The sequence below is a fragment of the Eulemur rufifrons genome, chromosome 3, assembly GCF_041146395.1.
Source record: "Eulemur rufifrons isolate Redbay chromosome 3, OSU_ERuf_1, whole genome shotgun sequence".
Taxonomy (NCBI): Eukaryota; Metazoa; Chordata; class Mammalia; order Primates; family Lemuridae; genus Eulemur; species Eulemur rufifrons.
Window position 1 is genome coordinate 4975152 of NC_090985.1, and position 18947 is coordinate 4994098.

Below are 18947 nucleotides of genomic sequence, written 5' to 3' on the forward strand. Positions count from 1 at the left end.
TAACTGGAAAAATCTAAACATGAACTTGTATTAGGTAATATAAAGCAACTGTTACTAATTTTCTTAGGTGTGATAATGACAATATAGTTAAATTAAATAAACATTTAAGAACAAGAAAAACAGTCCCTCTTTCCTGATATCCTGCCCCCACCTTATTGGGAAATGCAAGGGGGAACGATGAACAGAGTCCCTCAGTCACCGCCGAGAGCGGCATGTTCCTTGCAGGGGCAAACTCCCAGGAGAAGACGGAAGGCCTCAACACAAGCTGTCCCTGCAGTCCCTGCTCTGGTGTGGAGTCTAACCCATTCAGCCACACTCTGCCCTGGACATGTGGCCTGAAGCCTACATACTGTCATGCGGAAACCTAAGCCCAACAGCCATCAACACCAGCTTTTGATCCCAGCGCTAAAGACTTCCCCTTCCCCTGAGACTCAGAGGCCACGTTTAGTTGCATGAGATTTTTTGAGGGATTTGAGCTAGGCTGAGAGGAGCCCAACAGCCACCGTGGGCACTCCGGTCCTTCCTGTCGGGGGGGCTCTTCTCTGACTCCCACACTAGGGAAGAATAACAAAGAAAGGTGTAGGATGAAAAGCTTGCCAGCCTGGGATCCTACATCCAGACCTCTGCCTACTCAGATTTTAGCAGATGTGTAAGGAGCAGTGTGAAAAAAACCACAGGCCCAGACATCAGACCCCACTGCCAAGGGTCCTCATCACATGACTCAGAAAAAGTACTGGCCCGACTCAACCCCGCTAGTACGGCAAGAACACCAAAGCCTCTGGGGAAGCGGCCCCGGGTAACCACGCTCCATCTGACTCATCAGAAGGAAAATGCAAACTGAAACAGGAGGGGGAGATGAGAGGCCACAACTGATTCTACAGCACCTCCTGGCCCCCTCTGGGGGCTGGGTCCTCTGCAGAAGGCCCGCAGGCCTACAGAATCAACTGCCAGACTCTCCCCCAACACTCCCAAGGCCAGCCTCCCACCCACCAACTCCTTGCTCCTCAAACCCATTCTATACTTTCAGACCTTTGTTCTCTACACCTGGAACACCCTTGACCCTCCCCCTCCTCCAAACTCATCGTCGCAGGCCCAACTGAAATATCACCTCCACACTGCACCTTCCTTATGCATGGAGTCACCATGAATGAGTCCCTCTGACGCACTCTGTGCAACTAGGTTTAGAACCCTGTTTTAGCTCCGATCTTAGACTGTATATTGCAGCTGTTTGGGTGGTGACCCCTGCCCTTGCTAAGCCACTGCGAGCTCCTGGAGGAAGGCAGGACTCCCTCCCACTGGCATCCTCCACTCGGCACACAGCCCCCTTGCACAGGGGGCACTCAGAAAACGTGTGCGAAGCTCCTTAGCTACCAACATGTGCACAGGCCAGGCTGTACTGAAGTAAAAATAGTTGTTTTGCTTTCCTCCCAGGCCTCTGTTAACCCTGGCTTAGGGAGGCAGGGTGAGGGGTAGGTTTGGCGATGTCATGAAGAGAACCACTTTCTGGAGGCCTCCTTCTTCACAGAACCTGCTGATACATAACATAGACAGCCACCAACACAGAGGGTCCCATTCTCAGCACAGGATGCCCTTTTTCAAAAAAAAAAAAAAAAAAAAAAAAAGACCAGATCTCATCAAGCGTAACCAAGAATCGGAACAAGCAGATGAGCACAGCTGCTTTTCTGGAGTGGTGAGAGAACATAGTTTAAAGGAAGGGGCCCCAAAAGCCTCTGCCACAGGGCCCACACGTGTACCCACTCGCCCTACTGCCGCTTCTCCAAAGAGACTCTACAAAATCAGCCGTGTCCACTGTTGGGCAGGACAACAACTTACTGAAGACGTGCTTCTCAGAACAGACTGAGGTGCAGGGGCAGTGACTCACCTACCTCTGCCCAAGTTCTTTGGGCACCTGCTAAGCCTGTGCCGATGCCTGCCAGAGCCCAGAAGGAGACTGGCCAGTAAAGAGCTCTCAGCCGGGCAGTGGCCCTGCAGCCCACTGGAGTGGGAGCTGAGTGGAAGACGGGGCGTGTGCACAAATACACTTGCTCAATCTCCAGGCTCTCTCCTATCATGGGCGCCTTTCCCAATAAACACCAAGCACTACATATTCAGGCAGGTCACTGACCACCCCATCAGACATCCTCTTCTAAGACTTCTAAGATTCTACCACTGCCCCTACAGCAATGAGCTCTTTTCTCCATGTCCAGCTCCAGTCATGGAACTGATGTGAGCTAGGAGCCCAACACCCAACACAGTGAGGGTCTGCTTACCAGCCCCTCGGTTTCCTCTGTCGTCCTCTGGAAATGTGCAGCCAGGACCATGTAGTCCCGCATCTGTTTGTGACATTCAAGACACTTGACTGCGTACCGGATGAGCCTCACTGGGTCGGGGTAGAGCGGCAAGGCTGGAAGAGGGGGACTGGCACTGTCTGAAGTGAGGCCATGTTTGGGAGAGGAAGAGGGGGCCGGGGTTGCTGGTGCCGTGGAGTTCACAGGGGCCGACACGAACATTTGGTCCGCAGAGATGGGCTTCACCAGCAGCTGAGAACACTGCATGACGAGCCCCTTGCTCTTATGGTCGCGGGCATGCCGCAGCAGGCTACACTTGTTGAAGAAGAGCAGCGTCTTGGAGCACAGAGTGCACAGCACCTCAATGTGGACGCTCCGCCGGCCGTAGTGCTGGCTCAGGCTCTTCTCTAAGGCAAATGCGTCTCCACACTCCAGGCAGCAGTACCCACTGGCCGGCACGTGGATCCTGCTGTCCGCAGGCGGGCTGAGATTTGGCGCATAGAGGGGCACGGGGTTGGAGCTGTGGAGGACCTTGTTGAAGACCTCCACAATCAGTGGGGCGGCCTTTTTCACCTGGTGGACCAGGGGCACCGACATTTGCGTGAGCTGTGGCTGGTTCCGTCTCTGAGCTGAGGACTTGGCTGTCACTGATGCGGCAACACTGTGGGGGACGAGGTTCAGGTTGGCCAGGTGCACAGCTTTGGGAAGGAGGCTGGCAGGGGCCAGGGTGGATGCCTGCAGTGCTGTGCTCTGCTGCTTCTTGCCCGTCTGTGAGCCTGGGGCAGCCCCCTTTGGGACCCGGGGCCCCGAGCTGAAGCAGGGAGACGAAGAGTCACTGGCCTTTGTCATGCTCTCATCTCCTTTCCTGTCACCCTGGGGGCTCCCTGAATTTGTGCCTGCCTCAGGAAGGTGCTCCTCCACAGGCACTTCGTCACCTGGCACCTCACCTGGGGCCTCAGCAATGGCGCTCCCTAGAGGTGACCCAATAGGAGACTTACTTGGATCATCAGGGTCTGGTAGGATCCTTGTGACGGTCCGTTTGATTTCCCCCGATGATGTCTTAATGGTTTTGATTCTGACTTTGGGAATTGCTGGTGGGGAGCTGGCAGCCACAGAAGGGGAACCTTTGCTGCTGCTGTCACTGCAGATGCTCCGAGGGCTGTCCGATGGCTTGATACTTTTTCTAGTGGCCTCCAGAGGGCTCCGGGGACTCTTTGGTGACTTGGGCATTTTGGGGCTGCCTTTAGAACCCTCTTTAGTGGGCCCTGAGGCATCCTTTGTGTGGCCAGCCTGATCCTCCTTAGTGACACTGGCCACTCTTTTGGCCTGTAGGGCCACCAAGGCTGCCACACAAGAGGACAGCTTGGAATGAGCTGGCTTAAGACGCTGCCTAGGGGGGACTGATGAGCAGGTGCCAAGCTCCCGGGCAAGCCCCTTGGGCTCCCCGATACTGTTGCTAGGGTGGCTGTTGAACTCCAAAGCTTCCCCAAAGAATCGACTGGCATCCAGCTCTTTGTGAGACTCCACTGCCTTCTGCCCACCTTGCTCGTGCTCCTGCTGGCTCCCCAAGGGCAGGGGCTCTGGCTTAGGTTCTTTCTTACAAAAATGATCAAACATATGCAGCTCCGGGACTGGAAATTTAGCCAGAGCCTCCAGGACTGGGCCTCCCACAGCCCCGCACCCAGGAGGGGGTGGGAAATAACTGTCAGAGTGCTTGGGCTTTATCCCAAACCCATTATCTTTGATGGGATCCTCGGGTTCGGGGCTGGAGATTGGACTGAACTGGTTGAAGGTGGGTAACGGCTCTGACTTGGGAGGCTCCAGCTTGCCAGGGAAACTCCTGGCACTGTCTCCATTCATGAAAGTTGAATCAAACTTCCCACAGTTGTGGGGATCTGGAGGCAGGTCTGAGCCCCGGAATCCATTGTGTAGCAGGGTGGGAGCAATGTGGTCTTTCTCCGCTTCAAATGACTCCTGGCGGCTGGTGTTCTTAACAATGACACTCACGGCCGGCACATCTGGGGCTGATCCTGAGTGAGACAGGGACACACTTTCATCCATACACATGCCTGGAGGTTTGAGGGGACTCTCATTCTCCTCACTGGGCGTCTGGATGGCCTCCTTGGCGTCAAGGCTGGTGGGGTCGGGGATGTCAAAAGCAGCCAGAAGGTCATCAAAATCTGGGGTTTTCATATCCCCCATGGCTGGATGCTGGCAAGGGCTATAACAGAAACAGAGAACAGAATCAGTGACCACCATGGTCCCACGGGACTCCGTCTTGCATCATCTTCATGGCTCATCACACTAACACACACATACGCAGTCAGCACGCCCACACGGAACCCCAAGTACTATGATAAGAAATCACACACCTGAGTTTTACCCCACCAGGTTTCTAAAACACTGGAACAGTAGGGGGAGAGATGAAAAGAGAATTTTATACATAGTGACAACCCTGCCTGGCAGGTCTTAAACCTCAATACCTGGAAATTCCTTACCGACTGCATAGCCAAAAAAAAGGGTACACTCCTACCACACGCCCTCAGTTTCTCAGGGAACATCATTACTCCATGATCATGTATGTGAGCAAAAAGCCAATCACTCAGTCCTTTGAGAAAAACAAAAAGCATGGTCCAGCGCTTCCTTTAGAAAACATCTGATTCTACATGAGACTTGGCTATAACTTGTTCTGATAATTTACTCTTAGTAATTACTCACTAACTTTATATAACTTTGGGGGATTTTTGCTACATGAATTCAATCAAATCCAAAATGACTTCCTATTGCCAGGATTTGTGTTGTCTCATGAATAAACTCTAGAAAACGCTATCGTCCTCTAGGTATTTTTTTCTCTACTCAGCAGACACACTTGATTCCTTGATTTTCACCCTAAAATTGTTATTGGTTGGTGAATGGACCATTAAACCTGAGGAGCAGGGTGACTTTCAAGGTACCACATACTGATCAAATTGGCCAAGTGACAGTTTGGGGAAAGGCTAAATTCTGTTTTAACTTTGTATACACAAAGAAGAGAATAACAATTCTATTTTAACTTGATGCACCTGTTTCCTTCATGACCTGGGGAAGCACAGCTACAGAACTATTGTGCAGGGGAAGCCCAAGGCCCTGGAAAGAGGCCTTTCAGTGGGAAATTATCATAACATTCACGCTTAAGATGAAACATGAAACTGGCTGGCTCAAACCTGCCGGAGGATGGAGAAAAACCTCACCATATCCCTTGCTCAGCCTTTAAATCCTGCATCTGCTTCAGCATCCCGGGGTTTTACTGGCTTACGTATTTCTTAAACCATGTTTATGCTGAAAACCCTTCTGGATGCAGACGGACACAACTCTTTTAGACAGCAGGGTGGTAGCTGCATAGAACCAGTGAGTGGCAAACTCTGGGTCCAGGCACCCCAGTTCCAGAAATGTATCCTAAGAACAAAACTTCCCGAAAGCTATATGCAAAACTGTACCGTATAGTATCATTAAAACAGCACAAAAGAGACACACACAAAAAAGAATCTAAATGTCCAAGAACAGGCAATGGCTGAATACTAGAAGGACTATTAAGCAGTCGTTAAAAATTCTAATTATGAAATCTACATAGCAACATAAAAAACTACTTATAATGCTAAATTTAAAAAAACTAAAAAACTAATAAAAAATGTTGTCATTATAATAATGTAAAACTAAGTATGCGTTTGAGCCACACCTTTTATTTACTAGCTCTGATTTTCTAGCAAAGATATTTACTTTATCTCTGACCATTCTCAGCCAATCCCTGAGATTTCTCTGTGAGGAGAACTTTACCTTCTTTCGATGTAATGTCTGCTTCAAACCCCTGCAGCAGGGAAAACCTTTTATAAGGATTTTAAATGCCAAAGTTGAAGCCTTTAAAAGCCAAATATCACATTGTGTTTTCTATTTAGCCCTTGTAAGAAAAACTGAAAACAGCAGAATTGACAATAGTGAATAAAGGACTCTCCGCATACCTGTGTGTTTGTATTCCTTTGAACCTTACTCTAAAATGAGTATTGCATTTTTTATAAATAGAAGATAGAAATTAATCAAAATGTAGTTATAAAAGCAAAAGAAGAAACAGTAAAGAAAAAGACAACCAATAAAAAGTTCTATTCATCGAAAACCTGTCTGCACAAAGTTAAAGGGCAAACAACAAACCAAAAAGTATGCTTGTAACATATAGTTACCGTCATTAATATCTTAATATATTAAAAGCTCTTACAAAGCAGTAAGTAAAAGATAGCAATTCATTAGAAAAATGAGCTTTAGGGGGTAAAAAAAAAAAAGAAGAAAATAAAAATGAGCTTGAGGTAAGGTGATGAGCAGGCAATTAAAAGAAGAAACACAAATGGACAATTATTATAAAAAAACAGTTGCAGGCCAGGCACGGTGGCTCACGCCTATAACCCTAGCACTCTGGGAGGCCGAGGCAGGTGGATTCTTTGAACTCAGGAGTTTGAGACCAGCCTGAGCAAGAGCAAGATCCCGTCTCTACTAAAAAAAATAAAAAGAAATTAGATGGACAACTAAAACCATATAGAAAAAATTAGCTGGGCATGGTGGCGCATGCCTGTAGTCCCAGCTACTGGGAGGCTGAGGCAGGAGGATCGCTTGAACCCAGGAGTTTGAGGTTGCTGTGAGCTAGGCTGACGCCATGGCACTCACCCGGGCAACAGAGTGAGACTCTGTCTCAAAATAAATAAATAAATAAAATAAAATAAATAAAAAACAGTTGCAAACTCACAAGAAATTAGAGAAATACAAATTAAAATAATGAGAAACCACTTTTGGCTTATCGAATTGACCGAAGTTTTTAAAAAGCAATAATCCCAGTATTGGCAGAGATGTGGCAAAATAAGCATTCTAAAGGTAGTATAAATTGATACAACTTATCTACTAACGGGCAATTTAGCAATGCATAAAAAAAGCCCAATAATTGCACTTCCAGAAATTTATCCTACGGAAATAGAGATGATGTGACAAAGACAAGCATTAAAGAATATTTATAATACAAAAAGGAGACACAACCTAAAGATTCAACAACAGGAAATTGGTTCAATAAATTATGGTATATTAGTACAATTAAATGAGGCATCATTATAAATCATATTACAGATCAAAATTAAGGCTATGAGAAATAGTCCTGACAAAAAGTGAGGAAAAAAGGATACTGAAGTACAGTACAATCTTTATTTAAAGTAAAATTGGCCGGGCGTGGTAGCTCACGCCTGTAATCCTAGCACTCTGGGAGGCCGAGGTGGGCGGATCGTTTGAGCTCAGGAGTTCGAGACCAGCCTGAGCAAGAGCGAGACCCCATCTCTACTAAAAATAGAAAGAAATTATATGGACAGCTAAAAATATATACAGAAAAAATTAGCCGGGCATGGTGGTGCATGCTTGTAGTCCCAGCTACTCGGGAGGCTGAGACAGGAGGATCGCTTGTGCTCAGGAGTTTGAGGTTGCTGTGAGCTAGGCTGACGCCGCGGCACTCACTCTAGCCTGGGCAACAGAGTGAGACTCTGTCTCAAAAAAAAAAAAAAAAAAAAAATTAAAAATTAAAGAAAAATTAAATATATATATGCCCGTGTGTGTGTGTGTATATATATACATACATATATATTTCTTTTTTTTTTTAGAGACGAGGTCTTGCTCTGTCATCCAGGCTGAAATGCAGTGGCACAATCACAGCTCACTGCAGCCTCAAACTCCTGGGTTCCAGTGATCCTCCTGCCTCAGCCTCCCGAGTGGCAGGGACTACAGAGGGGCACCACAGTCCTGGCTAATTTTTTAAATACATACTTTTTATGAAAAAGGCTAGAAGAATACTCCAAAATGTTAAAAGTATCTCAACAGATAATGAAATTATTTTCTTTTGTTTATCTCATTTTCAAATTATTTATTCAAACTACTTTAATTTGTAGTACTTAAATAATTTTATTAAATTTTACTTTTAACATGCAAAAAAAAAAAGAAGAAGAAACTAGGCAGGCCAAAAAAATTTGAGGAGCTCCTTACACAGGACTCTGAAAATCATTAATATAAAATTCTTAAAGCACATCTGGCATGACTCAGCAGAAGGCTAGCTAGAAAATCAATGGGGTGACTTAATTAAAATAAAAGGTGTAGTTGAAATAAAAAGCTTTAGCATAGACCAGTGTCTGCAACCTGTTGAAAGCGGCAAGCCAAAGCTGGGAAGAGCAAACCATGGGGCCAGAGCCACGCCCATGAACGCCAGCGAGGAGCCAGGGCCCAGCCTGCAGAGCATCTGGCAGAGACTCACCCCCAGGCATCTGAACAAGCCAGGCAGATCCACGCCTGGTGAGCTCACTGAGTGATCTAGAGTGGCCCAGTCCACAGGGAAGGCAGATCACAGGTTCTCCGTGGCCTGGGCTGAGAGCAAGTTTCCCTCAGAGGCAAGACAGTGGAACCACGCAACAGTATATGCAGCCCACTTGCGGGTAAAGAACAACTCCGAGACTGGCAGACTGACACTCATCCCCTCTCAGAATAAGTTTTACTTCAGGAAAGAACTGGAAGCTTATTTCAAAAAAAAAAAAAAAAAAAAAAGAGCAAAGCTGAATATAAATTCCCACTATTACAGGGTCTACTAGTTTGCCCAGGTCATTTTACAAAACATGTAAGTAAACATATTAACTGGATGGCGAGAAGGAGCATCTTAATCTTGGAAAGGCCTCCCAGCCCTCATTAGTCTATTACAATTCTTTGAGGGTGTAAAAACAATATGATTATATATAATTATGGCAGAACCAGTAGGTAGAATTTCTACAAACTTTAAATGTCAAAATTCTACCAAAAAGCAACAACAAAAATTGAATTCCATAGACTTGGATTGTTAATGTACATGGTCTGTGTATGCCTTTATGTGATTGTCATTGACAGGGAACTACGAACAGTGAAGTTTTTAACCCACTGACCCGTTCTGGACTGGAGCTTAATGTTTTCATAAATGACCTAGAATGGTGATTTCTAATTCATAAGGGAACCAAACTTCACATCTACATATGTGTTCTCAATGACCAACCTACTGAATGAAGACTCATGAAAAATTTATTTTAAAAAGGAGGTCTCACATTCAAAATGCTTTGGGATCCAACAACCTAGCAGAAGAACGTTAGGCTGTACGCATCACAAAGGAAGCAGCGTATCGGTCTCATTCATCACTGCATCCCCATTAGGTACTCAGCAAATATTTGTCAAAGCAATAAAGTGAAATCTTCAAATTTGCAAATTGCCTTTAAGCTGCTCTAAATCAAAATGTAAAATTAAAAGACAAGTTTTCATAAGGCTGTATGAATAGGCAAAATTATGGCAAATGATCATCAGTGAAGGCAAATGTGAAGGAACATTTAGGGAAAAGCAGTACCAATTATGCTATTAGAATAACAGGTTCTAAGCTAAACTATTCAATAAAGAGGCCTAGGCATCGGCTTAGACTATTCTCTTAAGATACCACATTGCACGTTTCATCACAAAAGGCCCAGAAAATGGCAGGCCTTGTCAGAAAGCACACTGCGAGCAGCTTAGAGCTTGTGCTCCGGGCCCCTATTCACTGCCACCGTGTCCGCAGCTACACGTGCTGTGCAGCGTGGGCTCCCACACCTTCAGAAAGACATGCCAGAGTTGGGAAAGGTCCTGAGAAATGAGATTGAAGTTATAAAGTATCTGGAAGCGCTTTCTAATGAGATTCTAAACATTAGAACTCCATTTTTCTGGAAAGATGAAGACTGAAGGGAAAGGGAGAAGCATAACTAAAAGTTTGTTCGTCAAACCTCAGAATACTAAAGAGGAGAGGGCAGTATCCTGAAGTTTAAAATTAAAGATGTAGACAGATAAAAGATGACTTTATCCATTAGTCAAAAACTATACTGAAGTTATTACAGGTAAAAGATACACATAAATGTAGTAACATCCATACATTCAAATCTAAAAGTGAAAAAAAAAAAAAGGCTCTGAGGAACTAAGAACAAGAATAAACTCATGAGCTTTTTTCCTTAAGCACAAAGCCTTCAAATTTCAAGTAACATTAAATTTGGTCATGTGGTTTTCTCAGCAATGTTAAGTTTCGTAACAGCAGATTAATAAAAGTGCAATAACAGGACATCAAAGAGGCAGAGGTGCTCCAAAAGCATTTAGAAAAATCTGATCTCTATTCAGTATATTCTATTTAATACGAAGGCAAACAACACATTGCAGAACAATGGACAATGAGACAACAAAAATGAAGTTTTCTTGGATTTGCCATTGTTTGTGGGATCAGAACTGGATGGAAGAATATTTTACAATGGGGGGGGGCTCTTAACCCTGCTCCCCTACATGATTGACCATGTCTTATATATTGATAGCATCTATCTGTGTTCAATTATTGTTTATAATGCTTAAGAATTTTTAGGACGGGCGCAGTGGCTAACACCTGTAATCCTAGCACTCTGGAAGGCCGAGGCAGGCGGACTGTTTGAACTCAGGAGTTCGAGACCAGCCTGAGCAAGAGCGAGACCCCATCGCTACTAAAAATAGAAAAATTAGCCAGATGTGGTGGCACATCCCTGTAGTCCCAGCTACTTGGGAGACTGAGGCAGGAGGATCACTTGAGCCCAGGAGTTTGAGGTTGCAGTGAACTACGATGATGCCACTGCACTCTACCTGGGGCAACAGAGCAATACTCTGTCTCAAAAATAAGAAAGAAAGAAAAGAAAAGAAAAAAAAAAAGAAAGAAAGAAAGGGAAAAGAAAAGGAAAGGAAAGGAAAAGAAAAGAAAACTGTTGTGTTGGTTGCCAGGTAGGGGAACCTCTTTTGTACCAGCAATGGAAGCTGGGCAAGAGGAAAGACAGAATGAGCAAGCAAGCTTGAGAGTGAGCTGCTGCTCTCAAGACCCGTGGGGGCTTCAGCCTGGACTCTAGCAGGAACATTGATCAGAGAAAGACATTGCTTCCAGGGGTAGTAGGGAAAGAAGGGAGCTCAGTGAAACTTCAGACGCATCAAAGGAAACAGAAAAAGAGCCCCATGCTCCTGGACCCAGAACGAAGGCACAGACTGGGAATGGTAAAGCTGAAAGAATAAGCAATAGCGAACCACAAGGAACTGGCTTCCACTCCTGTGGTATCAGCAGTCACCCAAGTGAAGACCTCGGGCAGACCTTGATTGAATATGTAAAACTAAACTAACTTTAAGGATTTCTGAGTCCTTGAACAGACTAGGCTGCAACAGCTGGGCAAATTAATCTAGAACTAATGGATTTCTAAGTAAAAATTAACTCCTAAAGTGGACAGATTCCCTACAATATACATATCACTGTCCTCAACACACATCTAAGGCCTACTTATGGGTCCAAGTGATCCCAAGTCACAGATGTTCAGAGTCAGTGGCCAATGTTTCATTTCATGACGCACCTGATATTCAAACAAGTAGCAAAAAATGGCCCAAAGAGATTGTCAGTAGTATGTACGAAAACAGCTACACCACCCCCGCCGTCCAGTGGACCAGGCAAAATAAATTTTCTCACTGTCTCTTTCTCTATCTAGTTTACCCCTCCAACGCACATTGCCAGGATGGTTGCTGTGAAACACATCTGATCACAGAGAGGTCCCTGTTCAAAATCCCCATCATCTTCAGGACAGAGCTCAAACACTTCAGCCTGGCATGAGGATCATTCCTGACCTGGTCTCTGCCCACCACTCCAGCCACTTCCCAGGACATCCTTCATTCTAACCACAGCTTGCTCATGCCTCTGTGTCAGGGCTTGAGCTCTTCCCCCTGACTAGAGAAGAATGCCTGATACTCCAACCCCACCCCCAAACACAAATCTGCCTGACCACTGCTCCTCATCCCAAGCTTCAGCTCTAGGGGATGTCACTCCTCCTGAGTGCTGTGACACCAGTGGTCCTCTGCCCTCCTCCTCCTCCTCCTCTTTCTCCTGACACCTGGGATACCCTTCCTTGAAGGCAGCACTTCCCACAGTGGGCTGGAATCATGAGTTTTCTTGTCGTCCTTCCCAGTAGCCGTGAGCCTCTTCAAAGTTGGGATCATATCCTTCTCTCCATTTCCAGGACCTAACACACCTGGCTCCCAGAGACAGATGAGCTGTCACTGCTCCCACCACTCCCAGAACCATTCCTCAATGCCTCTCCAGCTCCCTGGCTGACGCACCTGCCACCTGCCCCTGCTTGCCCTGCGCAAGGTGGCCTTCGCCCAGAGGCAGCTTCTCCTCCCTCCCACCATGCCTTTTCCACCCCAACCAAAGATCCCCCTTCCCAAGAACAGAATTATATCGCAAGCATTCTAACAAGACTCACAGGATGTTAGAGCTGAAGGGGACCTCAGAAATTATCTGGCCCAGGGGTTTCCAAGTGCCTGTCTGCAGGCTGCTGCTGGACTGACTGCAAAAGAGTAACATGGGGAGTGACTTTAAAATGCAGATACCCGGGCTCCAGGCATGGAAATTCTGACTCAATATGTCTAGGATGGGTCCTTGCTTTTTTTTTTTTTAAGCTTCCTGGTTCACTCTAGTACACCGGTCTAGTCCGACCTCTTCATTTTATACATGGAGAACTGAGGCTCAGAGAGGGGAAGTTCACACCTCAGTTACCAAATGCCAAGACTTACGGCTGCCACTGAGGACACAAAGCTGAAGGCCCAGACCCTACTCTTGAGCACCCACAGCCAAGCCCCTGAAAACATGTGGGCACCACTGAAGGCTCAACAAGGGCACAGAATCCTACAGACGTCACCTCACCCTCCCTTGTGCTCCCTTTTGCTTTATTTATTCTTTTTCACAACATACTTTTCTACCTTTATTGCAGTTATTTCAGTAAAACCTTCTCTCTCCTGCTATTCAATAAGCCCCTCAAAAGGCACTCACTGAATTATTAACCAGTATTTCTACATTTGGATCTCTACTTGGATGTCTAATAGGCATCCAACACCTACTATGTCCAAAATGTAACTCTTAATTTCCCCCTACAGACCTCCCCACTTCAGTAAATGACACCTCCATCCTCCCAGCTGCTTAGGCCAAAACCTCTTTACTTCATACCTTTCATCCAACCCACAAGCAAACACTGTCAACACTACCTTCAAAATATACCCAAGTCCACCCACTTCTCACTACCTCCCTCTCATGTCTCCCCGAGATTCCCACAAAAGCCTGCTCACTGGTCTCCCTGCTTCCACCCTTGCCTCTCCTAGTCATTCTCAACACAGTCGCCGAAGTACTACTTTTAAAACACATGTAGGCTGGGCATAGTGGCTGGCACCTATAATCCCAGCACTTTGGGAGGCTGAGGCAGGAGTTCGAGACCAGCTTGGGCAACTTAGCCAGATCTCATTTCTAGAAAAAAAGTTTAAAAATTAGCCAGCCCTGGTGGTGCGTGTTTGTAGTCCCAGCTTCCTGAGAGGCGGAGGTGGGAAGATCGCTTGAGCTGAAAAGTTTAAGGCAGCAGTGTACCATGATTGTGCCTGTTAATAGCCAACACACTCCAGCCTGGACAACATAGTGAGACCTCGTCTCAAAAAATAAAAATAAAAAAATAAAACACACATCAGATCATGTCCGTCCTCTCTTCAAAACCCTTCAATGCCACCCAGTCTCACCCGGAATGAAATGCAGCCTGCACACCAGATGATCTAACTGCCCTCCATCTCCTACGCCTCTCTCACCGCGTCTGTCCAGGCACGCAAGGCCGCGTTACTGTTCCTCAAGCATGTCGGCCATGCTCCTGTCCCAGCGCCTTTGCATTTCCTATTCCCTCTGCTTGAAATCTTCCTCCCCCAGATCTCTGCGGGCTTACTTCCTCACTTCCTTCCGGCCTTTACTCCAACGTCACTTTGTCAGCAGCCGTCCATGGCCATTCTCCGTGAGAGACAATCCCCACCCCCCACCCTCAATCCCCACCCCTTTACTCTACTCTATTTTTCTTCCCAGCACTTATCACCATCTGACATACACACCCGTGCGTTACTGTACTGTCTGTTTATAAGCTCCGGTGTGTTCACTGGAGGACAATCCACCATTAGAAAGAGGAACAATTTGACAGCTCATTTGTCCAGAACTAGATTGCTCAAGATATTCACGGATTCCCGGGCAGGTTTATTATCAGTCAAAAATTTGGCAAATATGCAACCTTTTGGGTGTTTTGCTTTTTAAAACCTTTTATAAATAGAGAGACCTTCAGTGTTGATGGGAAGATCACCAGCAGAAAGGGGTCTACCCAAAGTAACCCTTGTCTATGAATCCTGGGGCCCTGTAAGGGCTGACTAAATTAAACATTATATCAGTGGGGATGCCTACTGGCCAATGTCGCCATGATAATGTCATCTGCCTTGAGGTGGGATCAGCATGACGCAGTGGAGAGGGAAGGCTGGCTCTGAGAACCGCAGGGAAGAGGAGGACACGGGGTGGTCCTGAGTCTTAAGAAAAGGGGATACAACTCTGTGAACAGACTAAAAACCACCGAATTATAGATTTTAAATGGGCAACTTACATGGCATATAACTTATGTACCAATATAACTGTTATGGTTTTCAAAAGATAAAAAGACAGAAAAAGAAAACTGGAAGGAGTTGGGATTATGCAGGACTACGGAGCTGACTGCGACAGGTGGAAGCCAGACATAGGCAGCAAGTTCACACTGAGCTGAGAATTCGGATAAAAACTGATCCTGTGTGACCTGGGCCCTCGCTGCGCACCACACTTTGTTAGAAGGGAACAAGACACAGAGATTTGAAAAAAGTGGGACAGGGCTCCTCTTATTCACACACCAACCTAGGCGGTGCCTCCCCCTAACTTTGGAAAAGTATCATCTCTCGGTAGTGGGGACCCCCACGCGTAAACAAGAAGCCAGCAGCCTCAGACCCACTGGGAACCAAACCCCTCCCTAAGCAAAAGATGCAGAAAAGAGAAAGTGGCCTTCTACAGGCTCACTCTTTCCGCCTCTGGTACCCATGTTTGTCGCGCCAGTCTCGCCTACCGCAGACAGCTACAGTCCCGGAGATCCCAGAAGCGAGAGGCTTGGGGGGACACAGTAGTGTGCTGTTAGTCCTGGGGTAGCTCTGTGGTTGCTTTACATCCCCACAGGAGCTAGTAAGGAGTTTCTCTCCCAGGTGCTCTGTTCTTTCACTGCCATTCTCCTGCACACACACACACATACACATGCACACGCACGCACGCACACACTCTACTCTTTCTCATCCTCTCCCCCATTCCTTCCTCCACAGTACGCTTTCTCTCTCTCCCCCTCCCTCCCTCTGCCTCTCCCTCACTTGTTCTCTCCCTTATCCCCCTCTTCTGCTTTCTTTTCTCCTTCTTCTCTTAACAGAGATCTGAATGGCTCTTCTCTTTTATTCTTTTTTTTCTTTTTATCAGAAACAGGGTCTTGCTATGTTGCCTAGGCTGGCCTCAAACCCCTAGTCTCAAGTGATCCCCCCTCCTGCCTCAGCCCCTCCCAAGAAACTGGGACTACAGCCATGCGCCACAGAGCCCTGCGGTGGGCTTTCTCGCGACTGCTCAGACTTCAGGGCAATCAGCCTTCTGCAGGAAAGCAGGGCTCCAGCCAAAGCAGCTTTTCACCCACAACCCAGCTTGGCAACAGATCCAATATCCAGGGTTCTGTGCGCCCACTGTATGTCCCCGCTGATCCAAGGGAACGACAGGGAATAATGTATCCAGAGGATCAGCCCTGTGTGCCTTTCTGCCATCAGACTAATGGAATATCAAGAGCCTTATCTTTTTAAGACACATAGTGAAATGTTCACAGATAAAATGAGGTGATGTCTGGGGTTGGCCTCAAAATAACACAGGCAGGAGGAGAAAGCAGGGAGGGGTATATAAATGAATTGAGATTGGCCACGAATTGGTAACTGTTGAATCCGGATCTGCGTGGAGTACATGGAGGTTTACCATATTTTTTCTACATTTCAACATTTGAGTAAATAGGGACCTAGCCTGATTAGTGGTCCAACTAGATAACCACCGAGGTCACACTCATGATGGCTATTATTATTAATAAAAAACAAAACAAAACAGAAAATAACAAGTGTTGGTGAGGAAGTAGAGAAATTGGAATCTTAGTGCATCCCTAGTGGGAATGTAAAACGGTGCAGCCGCTACAGAAAACAATAGGGTGGTTCCTAAAAAATTAAACATAGAATTACCACATGATCCAGAATTCTACTTCTGGGCATATACTCAAAAGAATTAAAAGCAGGGTCTCAGCTGTGCACAGTGGCCCACACCTGTAATCCTAGCACTCTGGGAGGCCGAAGCGGCAGGATTACTTGAGCTCAGGAGTTCGAGACCAGCCCAAGCAAGAATGAGACTCTGTCTCTACTAAAAATAGAAAACTTAGCCGGGCATTGTGGCCCTCGCCTGTAGTCCCAGCTACTTGGGAGGCTGAGGCAAAAGGATCGCCTGAGCCCAGGAGTTTGAGGTTGCAGTGAGCTACGATGATGCCAATGCACTATACCCAGGGAGATAGAGCAAGACTCTGTCTAAAAAAAAAAAAAATTTTTTTTAATTTAAAAAATTTTAAAAACTTAAAAATTTTTTTTAAAAAAGCAGGGTCTCAAGATAGCTGCACACCTATGTTTATAGCAGCATTATTCACAATACCCAAAGGTGGAAGCAACCCAGTATCCATCAATGGAAAAAAGGATAAACAAAATGTGGTACACAAACACAATGGAATATTATTCAGTTTCAAAAAGAAAGGAAACTCTGACATATGCTATGAGATTGATGAACTTTGAAGGTACTATCCCAAGTGAAATAAGCCAGTTACAGAAGGGTAAATATTATATGATTTTACTTATGTCAAGTCCCTACAGTAGGCATATTCACAGAGGCAGACAGTAGAACAGATGTTGCCAGGAGCTGGGAGGAGAGAGAGGAGGAGGAGTTATTTGATGGGTACAGAGTTTCCGTATGGGATGATGTAAGGTTCTGGAGCAGGACAGTGGTGATGGCTGCACAATTGTGAATGTACTTAATGCCACCAAAGTGTACACTTAAAAATGGCAGATTTTGTTATAATGTCTTTTACCACACACACAAAAAAACAACCCACCAAGGGACAGAAAAAGTCTCTTACATTCCTCAGCTCTTCAAGGCCAGCTCAGGTCAGCCTAGACATCACACCTTAGTGAGGTTCTCAAAACAAGGGTGTGGCGAGCGTTGCTGGGGGAGTGGAGCTGTGGAGAAAGGAAAAACTTCCACCTAGGCACATGGTCTAGTGTCCAAATACCACCTAAGGAAAGAAGAAAAATAAAATATTTTTTTAATGGGTCCAAAGGTAAATGTTAAGGTAAGGAAAGATAGTTTTAAAAACTAATAATAATAATCCAAGTGAAGGTAAGGCCCTGAAAAAAATCCTCAAACATAAATTCAAAGCAGGCCACAAATGTCATCAAAGACAACACTTTTCCCAGCCTCAGATCTGTTCCCCCTCCCCTATCATAGGCTAGTGGTTCAGAGCACAGACGGGTACAAATCCCAGTTCTACCATTGACTGACCGTGTGACCCGGGGCAAGATTCTTCACCTCTGTGTCTGTTTCCCGGTATGTAAAATGCACTATTATTGGAATCAAATGAGTTAATATTAGGTCATTGAATATGAAATATCCAATTTCCAATCAAAAGGGTAGTTTATTATATCTCAAACAAAAAGCAGTACAATTAACCAAAGTGTGCGCCTAAACTATTGACACAGTTTTGCCATCTTAATGGTGGCTTGTTTATGCCAACAGCGAGGAAGCCTGGAGAGTGAGTGGCGATGAAATTGTAAAAGGTGTTTTCCACAGCTTGTTGAGAACTGAATATTCTCCCTTGCGAGAAGTGGTCCAAAGCCTGGAAGAAGTGGCGGTCAGTGGTGCAAGGTCTGGTGAATACAGTGCATGACAGAGTTTCCAAGTCCAGCCTCCCCAGTTTGAGCAGCATTGTTTGTGCGACATGTGGTCGAGCATTGTCTTGCAGGAGGATTGGCCTGCAAGACCAATCTCAGCTGCTTAATCGCAAGCATCCTCATCATGTCACCCAATTGTTTGCAGTAGACATCAGCTGTAATCGACTGACCGGGTTTCATGAAGCTGTAGTGGATAATACCAGCACTGGGCCAAACAGACACCATTAACTTTTTTGATGAATATTCGGTTTTAGACTCTGTTTCGGCACTGCATCTTTATCCAACCATTGTGCCGAACACTTGAGATTGTCAAAAAGAATCCATTTTTCATCACACATAACAATACTGTGTAGAAACGGTTGACCTTTATGTCATGACAGCAAACAAAGGCAAGTTTTGAGACGATTTCTCTTCTGACGCTTGTTTAATTCATGCGGAACCCATCTATCCAGCGTCTTTACCTTAATGATTTGTTTCAAATGGTCTAATATTGTTGGAATAGTAATGTCAAACCTTGCTGCTAATTCATGCGTAGGTTGAGATGGATTTGCTTCCACTACAGCTTTCAGCTCATCATCATCCACCTTGGTCTCAGGTCACCCACATGGCTCATTTTCAAGATTAAAATCACCAGCACAGGCCAGGCGTGGTGGCTCATGCCTGTAATCCCAGCACTCTGGGAGGTCAAGGTGGGAGGATCGCTTGAGCTCAGGAGTTGGAGAC

General features: G+C 45.8%; 1 protein-coding gene across 3 annotated transcripts in view; it reads right to left on the bottom strand.

The window, feature by feature from the left end:
- Window positions 1-18947, bottom strand: part of ZNF592 (zinc finger protein 592) — a 51697-nt gene that overhangs the window by 18710 nt on the left and 14040 nt on the right. For all 3 annotated transcript variants that reach the window (XM_069466583.1, XM_069466581.1, XM_069466584.1), the window contains 2 exons: window positions 17414-17569; window positions 2271-4509 (listed from right to left, as the gene is read on the bottom strand). In XM_069466583.1, the coding sequence (XP_069322684.1) occupies window positions 2271-4490 (2220 nt within the window). In that variant the 5' untranslated portion in view covers window positions 4491-4509; window positions 17414-17569. The remainder of the gene's footprint in view (window positions 1-2270; window positions 4510-17413; window positions 17570-18947) is intronic.